Source organism: Nicotiana sylvestris, chromosome 4 (genome assembly GCF_000393655.2).
Source record: "Nicotiana sylvestris chromosome 4, ASM39365v2, whole genome shotgun sequence".
NCBI classification, from domain to species: Eukaryota; Viridiplantae; Streptophyta; class Magnoliopsida; order Solanales; family Solanaceae; genus Nicotiana; species Nicotiana sylvestris.
Window position 1 is genome coordinate 4,194,603 of NC_091060.1, and position 18,349 is coordinate 4,212,951.

The following is an 18,349-nucleotide window of genomic DNA, read 5'->3' on the forward strand; positions in this document are numbered from 1 at the left end:
AGGGAATTAGAAATTAGAATGTAAGTACAGCTCTAATTCACACATAAATACTATTTTTAATGATTTTCATTTTGATTTATTGATGGATTAGTATTTCTTCCATTCTAATTTATGCGACATAATTTGACTGACGTGAAATATATAAATTAATGAATTAAATTTTGTTTATCTTAATCATCATAACATTTTGTGTGACTATTCTAATTTAGTTTAAAGTGAAACGCAGGGTCGGATCCAATGATTTGGTATTCAAGTATAATTTTTTATATGAAAACCCATAAAATATTTAACAAATATATGATCCAAACCTATAATTCTAAAAGTATTATATCTTCAGTGCTAAGAACATCAAAACAAATCAAAGTTAAAATCTTAAATTTGCCTCTGATAATACAAGATGTTAAATTAATTTTTTTAAAATGAAAAAGCTAGTATTATTCTTAGAATAGTTATGCCGAACCACCAAAGGTTATGGTGGAATAGATATGATACCTCCCCTTACATCTTGTTTAGTTGGTAGTTATGTATCGTTTTATTATTATGTATCATATCATATTGTGTTGTATCGTATTCTGTTATATTATATTATATTAAACAATGTTTGGATAAATTACATTATGTGTCGTCGTTCATAATGTCATATACCAGCAATATGAATAATAATCTTGCAATATTATCTATAGAAGTATCAAGTTACTAAGTCATACAATGAAAGTTTGGGAGAGGGTGATGGAGGTGAGGGTGAGGAAGACAATGTCTATATGTGACAACCAGTTCGGATTCATGCCGGGTCGCTCGACTACGGAAGCTATCCACCTTATTAGGAGGTTGGTGGAACAGTACAGGGATCGGAAGAAAGATCTGCGCATGGTGTTTATTGACTTGGAGAAAGCGTATGACAAGGTCCTTAGGGAGGTGCTATGGAGATGTCTGGAGGTAAAAGGTGTGTCGGTAGCTTATGTTAAAGCGATCAAGGACATGTATGATGGAGCTAAGACTAGGGTAAGGACTGTGGGAGGCGACTCGGAGCATTTTCCGGTTGTTATGGGATTACACCAAGGATCTGCGCTTAGCCCGTTCTTATTTGCCTTAATAATTGATGCACTAGCACACCATATTCAAGGGGAAATGCCATGGTGTATGTTATTCACTGATGACATAGTCCTGATTGATGAGACGCGGGACGGTGTTAACGAGAGGTTGGAGGTTCGGAGACAGGCTCTCGAGTCTAAGGGTTTCAAATTGAGCAGGACTAAGACAGAGTACCTGGAGTACAAGTTGAGCGCCGAGTCGAGGGAAGTAGGCATGAATGTGAGGCTTGGATCACAGGTCATCCCCAAGAGAGGTAGTTTCTAGTATCTTGGGTCGGTTATTCAAGGAGATGGAGAGATCGACGAGGACGTCACTCACCGCATAGAAGTGTGGTGGATGAAATGGAGGCTAGCATCTGGAGTCTTATGTGACAAGAAAGTGTCACCGATACTCAAAGGTAAGTTTTATAGGGCAGTGGTTAGACCGGCCATGTTGTATGGGGCAGAGTGTTGGCCGATTAAGAACTCTCATATTCAGAAGATGGAGGTAGCTGAGATAAGGATGTTGAGGTGGATGTGCGGGCACACTAGGATAGATAAGATTAGGAATGAAGATATTCGGGAGAAGGTGGGTGTGGCCCCTGTGGATGACCAGATGCGGGAAGCGAGGCTCAGATGGTTCGGGCACGTGCGGAGGAGAAGCCTGGATGCTCCGGTGAGGAGGCGGAGCTGTTGGCTTTGGTGGGTACGAGAAGAGGTAGAGGACGTCCTAAGAAGTATTGGGGAGATGTGATCAGGCAGGACATGACACAATTGCAGATTTTCGAGGACATGACCCTTGATAGGAAGGTCTGGAGGTCGAGCATTAGGGTTGTAGGCAAGGGTGGTAGTCGAGCTTCTCCTTCTCCTTCCGGGGGTGAAGCGAGTTTTGAGTAGGTTGGTCTTAGATAGCTTGTGGTTAATGTAGATTCCACACTACCCTTACTGTTTTCCATAGCTCTGGACCTTAGTTGCTGGTTATTGTTATTTCATGTCATCTATTTTATGGTTTTTAAGATGCTGTCACTATTTCCATGGTTATGTTGACGATACTGATGAACTGTCTTTCTTGTTTTATTATCATTTTCCTGAGCCGAGGGTCTATCGGAAACAGCCTCTCTGCCCTATCGGGGTAGGGGTAAGGTCTGCGTACACACTACCCTCCCCAGATCTCACTTAGTGGGACTTTACTGGGTTGTTGTTGTTGTTGTAATCTTACAATATTATAAAGAAAAAGTAAAGTACGCGGTGGAATTATTATATAAGAAGGTAGGATAAAAGATAAAATAATATTATTTAATAATAAGAAATATCAATATGAGAGGGAAAAAAGGTAACAATGCGACCCTACCAAATCGATTATTACATAAAATAACATTTTTGTCTTTTAAGTAACGACGGATTTAATAATACAGGGGTGAGCCTCTCCGAATGGAAAATATTATGGTTGGCATGCTTCCCACTCTAGTGACCTTATACAGTGCAAATTCCAATTAGTCGCACCCGCACAGCAATGAAATTTTTTAAAAAAAATAATATGACGAAACCATCAATCATGCAGTGATTGTAAACCCCAAAAGGTGGATATTTAGGAGTAATAGTAGAAAATGATAAATTCAGCAGTGAGTATGACTAAAATAGTCCACTTTCTGTGGTCACAAGTCAGCAATTAAATTGGTTTAAAAAAATGTCTTAACTTCATTATGTAGGAATCTTTTAGATCAAATCTCCAACTACTTAACTATAATTCCAAGAATTATTTTAGAGATCTGTGCATCTGGGTATTCCTCATTTTAGTGTGTAGTACCTTTGTGTCATTTTCATTTGCTGTCTGTCAAATAGTACTATTCAATTATTGTCTTTCTTCTTGTCTCATTATTTTCTTGAAAAAAAAATTGTGTTTTTGTCCTTTGTTTTTCACTGTATTTTGTTACTACCTCACCTTATTATCTGTATAAATTCAAGAATTGTACTCATGTGATACATGTGCAAAATCTTTTTGCCCCCCTTTACATAATTCTTGAAAAAGATCCCAACTTTATTCTGTGATTATTCATATTTTCTGTGTTTTGATTCAATTTATGGAGAAATTTTTGCCCTTTGTAATTTGCTTGTCATTGTTGTTTTTGGGTAGTTGTTATTGTTCTATTAATGTAGAACAATTGAGGGATAAAATTACTTATTTGCCTGGTCAACCAGCAAATGTAGAATTCAATCAGTATTCAGGTTATGTTACTGTAAATGAACAAGCTGGAAGAGCATTGTTTTACTGGTTAATTGAGTCACCAATGAGTAGAAATCCTGAGAAAAGGCCACTAATTTTATGGCTAAATGGAGGGCCAGGTTGTTCTTCAGTAGCTTATGGAGCTGCTGAAGAAATCGGTCCGTTTCATATTAATTCTGATGGGAAGACACTTTACTTGAATCCTTACTCCTGGAACAATTGTATGTAGCAGATTTTAACTATTTTTTTGTTTTATATTCTGTTTTTTCTTGGATTTTTCTGATGAACTTGTGTTATTATGTGCAGTGGCGAATTTGCTTTTTCTTGAATCGCCAGCTGGGGTTGGATTTTCGTATACGAATACTTCCTCAGATTTGTATAATGCGGGTGATCAAAGAACAGGTAACGATAATTTAGTAATTGAATGTTTGTATGTTATGTATGTGCTTTCAATGTGAGAAATATTGAGGATTCATAGTAATTATGTTGTTTAAACTGAAATGTTGAAGTTTTGATTTGTAGCTGAAGATACGTACCAGTTTCTCGTCAAGTGGTTCGAAAGGTTTCCTCAATACAAGCATAGAGAATTTTATATTGCTGGAGAAAGTTATGCAGGTACCTTATAACACATTAATTACTACTCCCTCCGTCCCAATTTATGTGGTGGTGTTTGACTCGGCAAGTAGTTTATGAAAGAAATGAAGACTTTTGAAACTTGTGGTCTAGAAAAAATCATAGATATTTGTATGACTGTAAATCAATGAAAAGGGTAAAGTAGGAATTCTAAATAAGGAAGGTGACATTCTTTCTGGGACCGACTAAAAAGGAAAGAGTGTCACATAAATTGGGACAGGGGAACTGGGGAAGTAGCATCTATATTTTTCTTCTGTCTAGTGTCTGGTTAATTGAACACATTTTGTTAATACCTATGTTCTGCCGATTCTCCAAAAATGTTGTCGCACCCGTATCGGATCCTCCAAAAATACACTACTTTTGGAGGATCCAACATGCACCCGATGACATTTTTGCAGAGTCCGAGCATCATAGGTTAATACCTCATATCATAAGATACTAATTTCACTTTTCTTCTGTCTCTTTAGGGCATTATGTTCCACAGCTATCTCAACTTGTCTACCAAAGGAACAAGGGAATCAAGAACCCGATTATTAATTTCAAGGGCTTTATGGTAGTAGTAGTGACAATTTTAATGTTGAATGCAATGTTGAGTTACAGGCTGTTTTTATCAAAATCGATTTCTCTGACTGTTCTTTTTAGGTGGGGAATGCTGTTACCGATGATTACCATGACTATATTGGCACGTTCGAGTACTGGTGGACCCATGGCTTGATTTCAGATTCTACATACAAGCTTCTCCAGATAACCTGTGACAAAGGATCTTCTGAACATCCTTCCACTGATTGCACTAAAGCTCTTCTTCTTGCCGAACAAGAGCAGGGAAATATTGACCCTTATAGCATATATACTCGTCCTTGTGCTAGTACTTCATCGCTTCGGCGTAACTTAAGGGGTCATTATGTGAGTCTTTTCTTTTTATGCTCTTTTCTCACTCCACTTCTCTGCGGAAAATGTAGGTAAATTGTAGAATGCTTGACTAAGGTTGGAAAAGAATAAGAAGATAGACCACTTGTGTTAATGTTGGTTTGGTTCTGAATACACTTGCAAAACTTTAGTTTGCTGAAATGACTGTAAAAGATATGGAGTTATATACTATATGGTTGAAAGTGTGCAAACTTTAGAATTGATATCTCTATCTGAAGTAGGACCCTCTTGCTGGTGCCCGACTCGGCTAGTGACTAGTTTATCCAAAATCGTACAACCTCAAAGATGACCAAGAAAGAGACAAAAACATAATTACCATTTTCTTTTATGAAATTTGGAGTTTTTAGTACTTTGTCGAGGTGTATGCATATATTGAGGTAGTGTCCCCTTATGAAATAGATCCCTTTCTCAGTGGATCAGTGCTTTATGCAGGTGCCTAACCAACTGTTAAGTTACACCAAAAGATTTGCATTTTCGATGGTTCAGAGGTGCTGAATGTTTTATTATCTAGGTGCTTGTAATTTTATCTGAATGTAGTTGTCTGAGCGTGTGTGACAGAAACTGCAAGCGTTTAAGTGTCTTTATTGTGCAGTGAGTATATAATGATCTCTTTTCTAGTACTGAGATAGTGCCAGTAAATGACTCTACCTTTGGCCGCTGCTTTATGTTTTCAAATGGTCTATCTGTGATATTAGGTTATAGAAAGAAAGCTTAATATAGTTTAGTAAACTTTCCTTCAGAGGAGAGCCTCTTCAATAGGTTTTTGGAGGGAGAGGATTTGGAGTATGGACAATTCTTTGAACATTTGCATCTTTGATGTCCGCACCCTCACTAGACAGATAAGTTCTGAAGTCAAGACTGTGGATGTTGCTATATGATAAACATCTATCCCCATCCACCCCCCCCCCCCGAAAAGAAAAAGACAGAAGAAAAACTGCCATAGTTCTTAGTGGTAAAAGCTGTCTGTCAGAGCTATATTAGAAGATACAAGCAGATTCCGAAGCTGTTATTCGCTTATCATCGATAACACGCTTGTTGTAGATTTCCATATACTTTTTCTTTTTCTGTGGATGTTCCCATGCAGTAAAATCACTAATGACTTAATTTTTTGGACCTGTAAAACAAGCGTGACATCTGCAAGGAAACCCGTCGATGCCAGCAATTTCCCCTAATTCTCCTTTCTTAACTATTAATCCTCCTATCTATGTTCTTGTTTCTAAAACAAGTTCTTACTTGACCCTATTTTATTTCAAGTTACATGTTTCAGATTCTTTTTATTAAGATATGTTTTCACACGTTATCATTCTGGACTTCACCATTTGGTCGTGTACATTTAATCTTGATATTTGGTTATCTATTAATTTTTGTAGATTCAAGTATTTAATCTTCTCTTCCTGTTTCAAACATGTAGCCATGGATGTCCAGAGCATACGACCCATGCACCGAGAGGTATTCTGAAGTTTATTTTAATCTCCCGGAGGTACAAAAGGCGTTCCATGCTAATGTAACTAAGGTTGCCTATCCTTGGAAAACATGCAGGTCTGTTGAAAAACTTTTGAAGTTTCAAGTTTCATATCTTCAAGCTTTTGATAACTTTTAACTGGATCTTTTTTGGTTTCCAGTGATATTGTTGGAAACTATTGGGCCGATTCTCCTCTGTCAATGCTGCCTATCTACCAAGAGCTAATATCTGCTGGTCTTAGGATATGGGTGTTCAGGTAAAGCTAAGTCAGATAATTGTTTATATGAAGCTAGAGTTGATTGTGTTCCTTTGTGGTAATGATTAAACGTGTGCTTTACATGGTTGATAAATGATAATAATGCTTAGGTATGGGCTCCCCCTTCCTGTTCGCTCTTGTCTCCTTGTTCTTCTTCTTCTTCTCACCCTTTCTAAGCCGAGCGTCTATTGGAAATAGCCTCTCTATCTGCACTAGATAGGGATAAGGTTTGCGTATATACTACCCTTCCCAGACCTCACTTGTGGAGTGGGGTCTATACAGGTTTTTTGTTGTTGTTGTTGCTTTGGTTTAGGCTTAGGATTCCGATGTGTTGAGACATTTTATTTAAACGGGGAATCTTAACTTTGGAAGTTGCATACCTATAAATTATTTCTATGTCATTTTCTAGAGGACTTGGGCTTCCTTGTTATTTAGCTGATTTGTGTTGGCTTCATTCCCAGACCCCACTAGTGAAATTTTACTTGGTATGTTGTTGTTGTGTTGGCTTCGTTGTTAGCATTAGAAATGTACTATTCAGCCTAGACCTAAGAAACATTCATTTGGCTTTTCAAATGAAGAATTTCAAGTATGAAAGGTAGACTGGAAACGTCTCATATTATGAGTCTCCTCTTCTAACTAAGTCGTAGAATGAACTGAGAAGCTTGTGTCATCTTGAATCATCTTCGTTTATGCATAAATGCCTCGTCACAAAAGAAAAAGGGCAGCCCGGTATACAATGCATCCCCTCACGTTGGGTCCGGTATGAGCGCTGGGTTCGGTGAAGGGCCGCACCCCAAGAGTTGTGATGTAGACAACATATCCTACTGCAAGTATTAGTGGCTGCTTCTATGGCTCGAACCCGTGACCTATAGGTCACAGCGAGACAACTTTACCGTTGTTCCAAGGCTCCCCTCCAAGACAACGTCGTCATAGAAGCACGGACAAAATTTTGATAACGTCTACTTTTCAGCTTATGCCTCTCTATTCCTCCGGAGTAGGGGTAAGGTCTGCGTACACACTACCCTCCCCAGACCCCCACTTGTGGGATTCCACTGGGCTATTGTTGTTGTTGTCTACTTTTCAGCTTATCTTTAATCAGAACCTGATTTTCCTAAACATTTGGCTTTCTTTGCAGTGGGGATACTGATTCAGTTGTTCCTGTAACCGCAACTCGATATTCTATAGATGCTTTGAAGCTTCCAACTATCACCAACTGGTACCCTTGGTATGACAATAAAAAGGTTAGTCATAACTCATAACTGAGAAAATGGACATGCAAACTGTTTTCTTCTTGACAACCTTGCTTCTTTACCTCTCCAAAACCGAAAATTCATGCTTTCGTTTGTCCTTGTCGTTATTCTATGAATAGGTTGGAGGATGGAGCCAAGTATACAAGGGGTTGACGCTTGTAACTGTAACAGGAGCAGGGCACGAGGTGCCACTTCATCGCCCTCGTCAAGCTTTCATTCTATTGAGATCTTTTTTGGAGAACAAACCAATGCCAAGCTAAAACATGCAGGTTCCTCTGTCTATTTGCGAACAAACAAGTGAAAATCTGTAGAATAATAACCATATAATCGCGCTGTTCTTTCCCCTCGACTGGCATATTTCTGGTTGCAGTTGGAAATTATGAAGTAAAGGCCGCGGGGAGATTCAAGATTGTTACACCTTAATAATGCTTTACAGTTTACATTAGTTATATTAGAACTTGCATTCATATATTGGTTTGAATTCATTTTATAGATAAAAATATTAATTCCATGTAAATGGAGTTCCCAGTTGAAGACATTCACATCTTATAGGGAAATCAATTTAATCCTACTTGTTTGTAGCTTTTTGTTTTGTAGACAAATCTATGTATTCTCTGAGTATTATAGCTTGTGCTGCAGTACTTGTACCATTGTCTGTCAAAATTCATTTTTTGTATCTCTAATTCATTTTTAACTGTCCAGAGTTATGTGTTTTCTCGTTAAGCATTGCGTATTAAAATTGCCAATAAAATTATCTCTAGTGTAGTTTTATATTGTTGCACCTAGTAAAATAAGAGAGTAAACAATGTGTTATGAGCTTATATGTTGCTTCCTGCGGTCCAAAATAAATGATTTTTTTGTCTTTTTATTTTGGTCCAAAATAAGTGTCATTTTACATAATCGATTAGGAATTAACTTTATTTTTCTAAAATTTGTCCTTATTTACATATCCCAATGTATTACGTTAACAATATACAAATTTTAATTAAGGGTAAATTAGTCAAAATACATTTTTTCTCTAATAATTGGTGTTTTTTTAAGGGGTGTGCCAAATAACGATAAGTTATTTATTGTGGACCGGGGAAACATCTCAATTTCGTTCATCTTTTACGTTCTATCCAACATAAAATAATACAATATATAGGTTTCACGTGCAATGTATTGCCACTAATATTTAGTTCACATTCACGTGCACTCCAAGCGAGCATTTTTTGGAGTGCAAATTGAGTGACGGGACCCATAAAGTAGACGTAGAGGTAAAGCTTGATGCTCAGGTTATCCCCAAGAGAGCGAGTTTTAAGTACCACGGGTCTATTATCCAGGGCAACGGGGAGATTGACGAAGATGTCGAACATCGCGTTGGAGCGAGATAGATGAAGTGGAGGCTTGCTTCCGGTGTTTTATGTGATAAGAATGTGCCGCCAAGACTTAAGTGTAAGTTTGATAGAGTGGTGGTTCGACATGCTATGTTGTATGAGGCTGAGTGTTGGCCAGTCAAGAACTCCCACATGTAGAAGATGAAAGTAGCAGAGACGAGAATGTTGAGATGGATGTGTGGGTGTACCAGGAGAGATAAGATTAAGAATAAAGCTATCCGGGACAGAGTGGGAGTAGCCCCCTGGAGGACAAGATGCGGGAGTCGAGGCTGAGATGGTTCGGACATGTTAAGAGAAGAAACATTGATGCTCCTGTCAGGAGGTGTGAGAGGTTGGTCATGGAGAGTTTGAGAAGAGGTCGAGGTAGCCTAAGAAGTACTGGGGGGAGGTGATTAGACAGGACATGACGCTGCTTCAGCTCACTGAGGACATGACCCTTGATAGGAGGTTGTGGAGGTCGCGGATTAAGGTAGAAGGTTAGTGAGTAGTTTTTAGTTGTTCACCGATAGTCTTAGTAACATGCATATTCTTTCATATTCTTAGATTTTTATTATGTTACGTGGTTTTGTTCGCCTCAGATATTGTATTCCCTATTGTTATTATTTGGTACTACTTATCCTTTATCTCTCCCTTTTTCTTTTCTCTTCCTTCTTCCTTCCTTCCTTCCTTGCTTTCCTCATCTTCTTCTTACCCTTCCTGAGCCGAGGGTCTATTAAAAACAGTCTCTCTACCTGCATTAGTTAGGGGTAAGGTCTGCGCACAAACTACTTTTCCCAGACCCCACCTGGAATTATACTGGGTTTGTTGTTATTGTTGTTGTTGTTAATATTTAGTGTCACACAACAAACCAAGCGATATATTTTATTATTAATAGATCATGCTTTTTGTATTAATTTTTAAAAAAATTCTTGTACTCTGTCTTATCAAGTATCATTCCATAAAATAATGGAAGAAAATGATCTCCTATATCCATTTACAAACTTAAATGAAATAAACATCATTGTGTTTTATTTACCCATCTCTTATTTTTATTTTACCATCTTCGTGAAAAAGAGCAACGGAGTACAAAACTAATAGTATGTTTGGTCGAACTTATTTTTGGCCAAAAGTATTTTTTTGGTTATTAAAAATGATTGTTTCAAAGTCAAGGTATTTGACCAAACTTTTAAAAGAAAAAAGTAATTTTGAATGGAAACGGTTTTTGAGTAGCAAAAAAAAGTAATTTCTCCTAAAAACACTTTTTAAAAAGCACTTTTGAGAAAAATGCACTTAAAATAACTTTTTAAAAGTTTGGTCAAACACTAATAGCTACTCAAAAGTAGATAGCGGGTAAGATTTGCATATAAATATATATATATATATATATATATATATATATATATATATATATATTATCTTAGATCTCACTTGTAAGAGTACACTATATATATTGTTATTGTTATTGCTATTGTATTTTTCAAAATAAGCTAATAGCCTGGTTGGCCAAGCTTTTAAAATAAGCTTATTTTGAGAAATGCTTTTTCTTAAAAGTGTTTTTCTACATTTGGTGAGAAGCAGTTTGTGTTTGGCTAATTAATTTGAAAAACAACAATTAATTTTGGCCAAGCTTTTAAAAAGTGTATTTTTCTCAAAAGTGCTTTTTAAAAAAAAATATTTTCGTTTATGCTTCTACTCAAAAATATTTTTTTTATTCTAAAAGCTGCTTGGCCAAACACTTCAACTTTAAAAAAAGAAAAGAAAAAAAGAAGCCAAACGAGCTATGTATAATTTTAGAAGCCAAACAGGCTATAAATCTCCATGGAAAGGATAATAGTTATGCATAAGTTTATTCTAAGGATTATTTTTCATCTATCTATATACTATATTAAAAGCACGAATGTCCTTAGCGAAATATCGTTCGCCTTTTTTACCCTCTAAAAATAAATTTTACGTCGGACAAAATTGTAATTTAAGTTTTTTTCCTAATTTTTAGGAGTCCTAAATCAACTAAAAATTTGGTTTAAAATATATTCCTTATCTGAATATGTAGAAAGTTCTACATTTTGGAAATCGATTAAAACTTTAATTTTTATAAACACTTCCCTAGGAAGGTAACAAAACCTTCCATGTTTATTTTTTCTAATATTAATTTTCAGAATAAGGAAATAAAAAAAAAAAAGCAAATGAAAGGGAAAGACGTAAAGGATTTGCGTTTCTTTGCGTTTTTAACTCCTTTTCAAATCGATTCTTCTGCCTATAGGCTATAGGAATATAACTTTTAGTGGATAAAATTATATTACAGTTAAATATTTAAAATTGAAGATGAACAATATTAATAATTTAAATCAACAAGGAAATAAATTATTTCCTTCAATGCCGATAATAAATTATTAAATCTTTGAATTAATTAGTTAGCTAAAAATCTAATTTAAATCTTTTCTAAATTATGAATGGTCTTAGCAAAATGTTATTCGCCATTTTTATTCTTTAAAAATAGAGTTCACACCAGACAAATTAATCATTTAATATTTTTTCAAATATTTAGGACATTACAAACAACTAAAAATATAATTATTAAATCTTTCCTTAATAGATAAAAAGTCTAAAATTATGGCTTTAAATTAATTAAGATTTTACTTTATAAAAATACTTTTCTTAACAAACTACATGAACGACCAATACTCATATAAAGACTTTGAAGTCATTTAAAAAATTTATTCAAAAGAAATTTTGTTTTTCGTATATTCTATTTTTCTAACGACACAAGCATTTTTAGACCAAAACTATGGCATATTTGTCTTTAATTTGGATTTTATTTATATTTAATAATTTTATTATTTTTTAAGAGTAAATTCAAAAAAAAAATCTATTAAAATCTATTTTAAAAAAGCAATAACAATCATTACACGAAAAAATGCATGAAGTTATTCTTAAACGTGAGTCATAATGCAAATTTTCTTTCAAAATTAGTCTTTGAACTCCAAAATGAATTTAACTTATGTATAATAAATATGACATTATGATGTAGAGAAAAATTAAATTGAACGCCACAAACGCAAAATGAGAATTACGGCTAAAAATCAACATTCAACATTTTCATGAACATATATTTTTTATTTAATCTTTATTTATAACTCAAGCAAATTATTATTTAAGTAATTTTTTGAAATTTTATATTTATTAGAATAGAATACAACCGCAACGCGCGTATCCTAATACTATTAGTTACATAAAATCCAAACAACTCCTTAATCTAGCTAAAAGAAGAATTCTCGACTGAAAGAGCGATTATATTTGTAGGGGCAGAGGGCCAGGTTACCGCCGGGAAATCTGTAGTGGCATTTCAAGGAATTATTGCTCAGCTCAGAGGGAGAAATTCATTGAGATATCAGTTGAATGCTGATTTATTGAAGGTATTAATCCATTGACAGCACCACGAAAATGAATGTTGTAGCATCACCATTGCAATTACCATATTGCTGCTGTACAAAATCCCTAAGCAGGAATCGGAACTGGAACCCAAAATCTGTGGCCTCAGCTTCTGGCGCTACTTCTCTTGTAATTGATGATACTATCCAAGGGCAAACTTCGACTTCAATGGAAACCCCAACGACACAGTCAGTTACAGCACGTCGACTCATATTGCTTCGACACGCTAAGAGTTCTTGGGACAATCGCTCCATTCGGGGTACCATTATTTTAAGTTATTTATAAAGTTAGTGTAAGAAAATTTAGGATTTAAGTTCTACGGGTTCAATCTTAAAATTATGAGTACAGACCTATTATTTGTTGCAATTTTAGTGGGTTTTTATACATAACTTTATGCTCTGCATTAAAGTACTATGTTCAGATCAACCCGACCGACGTGTGAGTGCTACATCCGCCACTGTTCAAGTTACCTTTACCTGTTGTAGCAGGTGATATGTTATTTCAAGATAACAAATATAGATATCCTTTGTCTGGCATGATAGTGTAAAGAATTCTTTAAAATGATAGTGTAATAACTTAAAACCAATATATGAAAAAGTTGCATATTTGGCAGTGTGAGTAATTTTTTCACCTTTATTTGTTGTAGCAATTAACATTGTCTTATTTTCAATTTTACAAATTGCCTGTGGATATATTTGATCATCTGATAGTGTAAACTTATTTACATGTGTATATAACTTAAAAACTCAATATTTAAAAGGTTTTCTGTTTGGTAGATTGATTACAAATAACTTGATCAACTTATTGGAATTACAAGTTGCAACTTGTGGAGTATGCAACTTTTAACAGTAAGTCAGTAAGTTACAATGGGTTTGATCGATTACTCGAGCTATATACATGAATCCCTTTTCTTTTCCTGTTTAATTTAGTATGTTTGATGATTCAGCACCTAACCTATTCAAATTTGTGCCATAGGGGCACCAATTTCCGTATGTCATTTCATCTATCCTTCTATTTGGATGCTAAATGATATTACTACTAGGTAGAAGTCAAAGACGGTTCCAAGATTTTAACTTGATATGTTTAACCTTTGAAGTTCTTAACGCTGAAAATTCGCTATACTTTTAAAATTTGAAGTGAAGAGAGACACGAAGAGCTCTTTAGACTCTGGTTTTTGTATGACTGTGAGTTGTAACAACGACATAGCTCAAATTTCATGCTCCTAAGACTTGAATTCCTGCCTCGTGGAAATGTTCCTTTTGTAAAGAAACAATTACAGTAAAAAGTTCATTGTGTTGCTCTATAAACAAAAGATACCAACTCTAACAATATAACCAAAAAATAAAAAAAAGAGTACTTATTCATACGTTTAATATAATATTTCTCATTATGTTTGAGCAGATCATGATCGTCCTTTGAGTAGAGCTGGACAACTAGATGCGATCAAGGTCTCGCAAAAGCTCCTAGAATTGGGCTGGATTCCAAAACTTATTTTATCAAGGTAAGTGGTTCTTTAAGAATATCTAGAGAGGAATTTTCTATGAGAATTTTAAGCTGCTAAAAACTTAATTTCATATTAACAAACTAAGTGGTTGTTTCTTTTTCTTGATGTCATAGTGATGCACTGAGAACTCGGGAAACACTGAAAATAATGCAGGAGCAAGTCCAAGCCTTCTTGGAAGCTGAAGTACATTTTATTTCAAGCTTTTATTCTGTTGCAGCAATGGATGGGCAGACCGCTGAGCACCTACGACAAGCAATTTGTAAATACTCGAGGGATGAGATCTTTACAGTCATGTGAGTTTTCCTTCTGCCTTTGATTCTTTGGTGGTGGCATTTGACATAATGAAAGAGCATTAGTACACTGCATGGAAATCTATTACGGTGCTTGATTGAAAGAAGTTATCTGGAGCTAGTATATTTTCCTGTTTTTTAATTTGGATTTCTGCAAGGGAAGTCACTCTTGTGTGAATTTTTCCCATCGTTTTTAGTATTGCCAACCATAAGAAGCAGTAGTTGCTCGGAATTCAGACTATATAAAGAGCAAAGAAGAAGAATTTTATAGGACTTGAAACCCGAAAGAAATTCACAAGACTCAAAAAAATGGAGAGCTCAAGCTGCTTGAATTATTATACAAAAACATGTCTCACTCACGGACAAAGACCACTGAAAATATTAAGGGTAGAGGGACGGCATGTTGTTTGTGAAATAGTATCATAACAGGCTACTTAGGAGCAAGGACAGGAATTTTTTTCATTCCTCGATATGAGTGTTTAGGGTGCAGAGAGAAGTGTCATTTATTGGACGCAACATGGGGAGCCATTCTTCATTGCAGAAAACTTGAGGGAAAGGACGACCCAGATTTGTTGGTGGTTTATGTGCAAGGAGACATGAGAGATGTCAATCATTTGTTACTTCACTATCCGACTGAATATATATTATGGTATACAGTATGGAATATGTTGGGAGTTGAATTGGGTGGTGTCATGATCGTCAAAGATATGCTACTAGTGTGGGTATTCAGCAGGAGGATGTGGAGGAGAGTATAGGAAATAGCTCCTTTATCACTTTTGTGGATCAGATGGAAAGGGAGAAACATAAAAGAGTTTGAAAGAGTTAATGCATTCCTCTTTACAATTGGTGAAGTTTCTTTTCTTTTTTTTGTACGCTTTTGGAGCATAAATGATATTTCAGTCAGTATTGACGACTAGATGCTCTTTATAAAGAATCATTTTTTTGTGAAACCCTTTGCTTTTTGTATACAGTTTGTATTCAGAAGGGGTTTCCCATTATTTCGAATGATTTAACTTGATTAAGAAATAAAATTGGGACATGTACAATCTTCTGTTTCATCTTCAGTGAGAGAAATGACAGTTTGATATGTCAATTTCCAGTTATTGGGTAAAGTGCTTCATAGCAAATTACTACAATTTAATCCTCTATTCAGGTGCATGGGTCATAATAGAGGATGGGAGGAAGCAGCCTCAATGTTTTCAGGTGTTACTGTGGAACTAAAGACTTGTAATGCTGCTTTGCTTGAAGCCACTGGGAAGTCGTGGGAAGAGGTTTGGTCATTCTTCTGTAACTTTTGGTTCCATTTTTGCCAGTCCTACTTTGCAAATTCAATTGCATCATGAATGTCAAAGTAGCATATGATAAGTTGGTATAGAGAGTTTCAATGTGAAGTGAAAATGCTAGTAACTGCAAAATAGGGCCCCATCATCCCGAGAAAATAACTTAAATCCGCAAACTTGTCAGTAACAAACCATGTTCAAATCTTGAGATGTGATGATGACGATGTGCATGCTTTATTGAACTTTAATAGTTTCATAATCTGCAAAATGAAGTTTCTAAGATATTTGATCTTATCTGACTTAAGTGCTCTCCTTAGGCATTTTCTCTGGCTGGACCTGGTGGGTGGAAACTTCAAGGGCTTGTGAAGCCAGACATTGCTGTTTAGAGTTATCTCAGTTTAAGAAAAATAATCAGACATTTGAGAACCAGCAGCCATGAAATTGCAGGATAGAAGCAGAGTGAATTAAAATCTGTCAATTGTTCGTTGCGATCTGTATTCAGGTATCTTACTAACACCACCGCCCAGGCCTTGCACGCTCAAGGGATAAGATCAATATCTCCTAAACTTCCCTTGGTGCTTCACTTACGTTCGACACTGTCATTAAGATGTATATTGTCTTTGTACTAAAAGGTTGATTTTCACTCAAAAGGTAGAGGCTATGCCAACAATCTCATGTGTAGCACAACTTTGTTGGATAATTCAAGCCTGCTTGTCTTGCTAGACTTATACTCATGTAACCACTATGTAGCAGAACAATAAATTTAAATTTGGCCAAAAGTCTATTAAACTAAATTTGTGGTTCTTGCACATTTTTCTGGTTGAATTCATAAATTTAATGCCGAAATCGAAAGGAACCGCGCGTACGCTAGAAAGACGTATAGGCAAGCCTTTCTTTATGATCATAAGGATTGCTTTTCGTGACTTTTCTTTTCATAGGCATAGATTGCAGTCTAACCAGCTTTCTAACTTTAGGGGTGGAAGAGGATGTATGCAAGTGATTTTAACATCGTGTTATACGTTCCGTCTTTCAGAAACATGGTCGTGCTATACATTCCCTCTTTCAGAAACATGGTCAATATGGTCAATGAAGATTCATATAAGTGTTTGTAACTAAGGCGCCCTAAGCTTGCACGAGGTAAGCCCCAAAAGTCAAAGCACGCACAATAGGAACTTTATGGGGGATTCAAAAATAGTCAGATTTACAAGTGATAATTGAAAAATAGCCACAGTTTCAAAAGTAATAGAAATTTAGTCACTTTTCATGTAAGATAAATCTGAATGAAAACATTGTTCAAAATCCGGAAAATATTCAATCATAATATACTGAAGTTCGAATTTTTTACATGTGAACTTCCAGCATAATATACTGGAGTTTCAGTATAATATTCTGGAGTTCCAACATAATATACTGGTCCAGCATAATATGCTGGAAGTTCATACAAAGATGCAGCAATTTCCAGTATATTATGCTAGAATTTTCCGTATTGCAGCAAAATAATGGTTATTTTTCGATGACTTTGCAAACGCTGGCTATTTTTCAAGGGAGAAATTCAAAAATAGCCAGATTTACAACTGGTCGTTCAAAAATAACCCAGTTTCAAAAGTAATCGAAATCTAGCCACTTTTTGTAAAGATAAATCTGAGCGAAAACACTGTTCAAAACCCGAAAAATACGCCAGTATATTATGCTGGAGTTCCAGCATAAGTATACTTGAACTCCAGCATATTATACTGGAGTTCCAGAATAAGTATGATGGAACTCCAGCATAATATGATGGAGTTCCAGCATATGTACACTAGAACTCCAGCATAATATATTGGAGTTCCAGCAAGTATACTGGTCCAGCATAATATACTGGAGTTTGGAGCACTGATGCTCCAATCTCCAGTATATTATACTGGAGCCAGCAAAGTATACCGATCCAGCATAATATGCTGAAGTTCATACACAGGTGCACCGAACTTCAGTATATTATGTTGGACCGGTCTCTGTTGCAGTAAAATAGTGGCTATTTTTCACTGACTAGTAAATGCTGGCTATTTTTGAATAACCAGTCCGAAAACTGGCTATACCGTGCTATTTTTACATTTTTCAATTACCAATATAAAAATTCGCTAGTCCGTGCTATTTTCACACTTTATCGGCGACTCCATAAGAACACCCATGTCACCTTGTTTTAATGCGTTGCTTTAATTGTAGAATAAAAGAAAACAATTTCACGTATTATAGCAACAATTTATTTTTTTTACTTATATTGGTCTCAAAATTCGGTTATTCTCCACACTCAAATCTATCACAAACAGATTCAAGACAACATTTGTCATCGAGGTTCCTTTTCACGTTACTACGGTCATCCGTGATCCGATAGTGAATGGACTTCTCAAGAGCTACGATTTGAAGAAAGATTTCTATTGCTAATTGAGAAACAATAAAAGGGAAAATATCCAAATTTGTCCTTATACTATCCAACATTACTTAATTTTGTCATCTATTAATAATTGAAGAGTTAACGCTTAATCGGTTAAATTAAAAATAGCTAGCGGATGTACAATTGTATATAATTAGTATGTAATTTATGTATATCGGCTAAAAAAAATCAATAACAACAACAACCAGTCGAATCCCATTAGTGGGATTTGGGGACAAGAGCGGATTTAGGAGGGGGG

General features: G+C 35.6%; 2 protein-coding genes across 2 annotated transcripts; both read left to right on the forward strand.

Annotated features, from left to right (window-relative positions):
• Positions 1–2,575: 2,575 nt before the first annotated feature.
• On the forward strand, positions 2,576–8,393 carry LOC104247927 (serine carboxypeptidase-like 27). The gene is made up of 9 exons (XM_009804080.2): positions 2,576–3,515; positions 3,601–3,696; positions 3,817–3,909; positions 4,395–4,480; positions 4,570–4,830; positions 6,266–6,393; positions 6,477–6,572; positions 7,708–7,813; positions 7,942–8,393. Exons 1-9 carry the CDS (start codon positions 3,152–3,154, stop codon positions 8,080–8,082), a joined length of 1,371 nt encoding a protein of 456 aa, XP_009802382.1. The 5' UTR covers positions 2,576–3,151; the 3' UTR covers positions 8,083–8,393.
• A 4,039-nt stretch (positions 8,394–12,432) lies between these two features.
• On the forward strand, positions 12,433–16,489 carry LOC104247928 (uncharacterized protein At3g52155, chloroplastic). The gene is made up of 5 exons (XM_009804081.2): positions 12,433–12,865; positions 14,008–14,107; positions 14,224–14,403; positions 15,554–15,671; positions 15,998–16,489. Exons 1-5 carry the CDS (start codon positions 12,619–12,621, stop codon positions 16,064–16,066), a joined length of 714 nt encoding a protein of 237 aa, XP_009802383.1. The 5' UTR covers positions 12,433–12,618; the 3' UTR covers positions 16,067–16,489.
• Positions 16,490–18,349: the final 1,860 nt, after the last annotated feature.

What these genes read in the sequence shown, in the direction of transcription:
- LOC104247927 (XM_009804080.2), top strand. Translation starts at nt 3,152, where the DNA reads ATGGAGAAATTTTTGCCCTTTGTAATTTGCTTGTCATTGTTGTTTTTG. An exon ending in TCCTTACTCCTGGAACAATT is followed by an intron (nt 3,516 to 3,600) that starts GTATGTAGCAGA and finishes TATTATGTGCAG; the next exon opens with TGGCGAATTTGCTTTTTCTT. An exon ending in TGCTGGAGAAAGTTATGCAG is followed by an intron (nt 3,910 to 4,394) that starts GTACCTTATAAC and finishes CTGTCTCTTTAG; the next exon opens with GGCATTATGTTCCACAGCTA.
- LOC104247928 (XM_009804081.2), top strand. Translation starts at nt 12,619, where the DNA reads ATGAATGTTGTAGCATCACCATTGCAATTACCATATTGCTGCTGTACA. An exon ending in CCAAAACTTATTTTATCAAG is followed by an intron (nt 14,108 to 14,223) that starts GTAAGTGGTTCT and finishes TTGATGTCATAG; the next exon opens with TGATGCACTGAGAACTCGGG. An exon ending in GATGAGATCTTTACAGTCAT is followed by an intron (nt 14,404 to 15,553) that starts GTGAGTTTTCCT and finishes TCCTCTATTCAG; the next exon opens with GTGCATGGGTCATAATAGAG.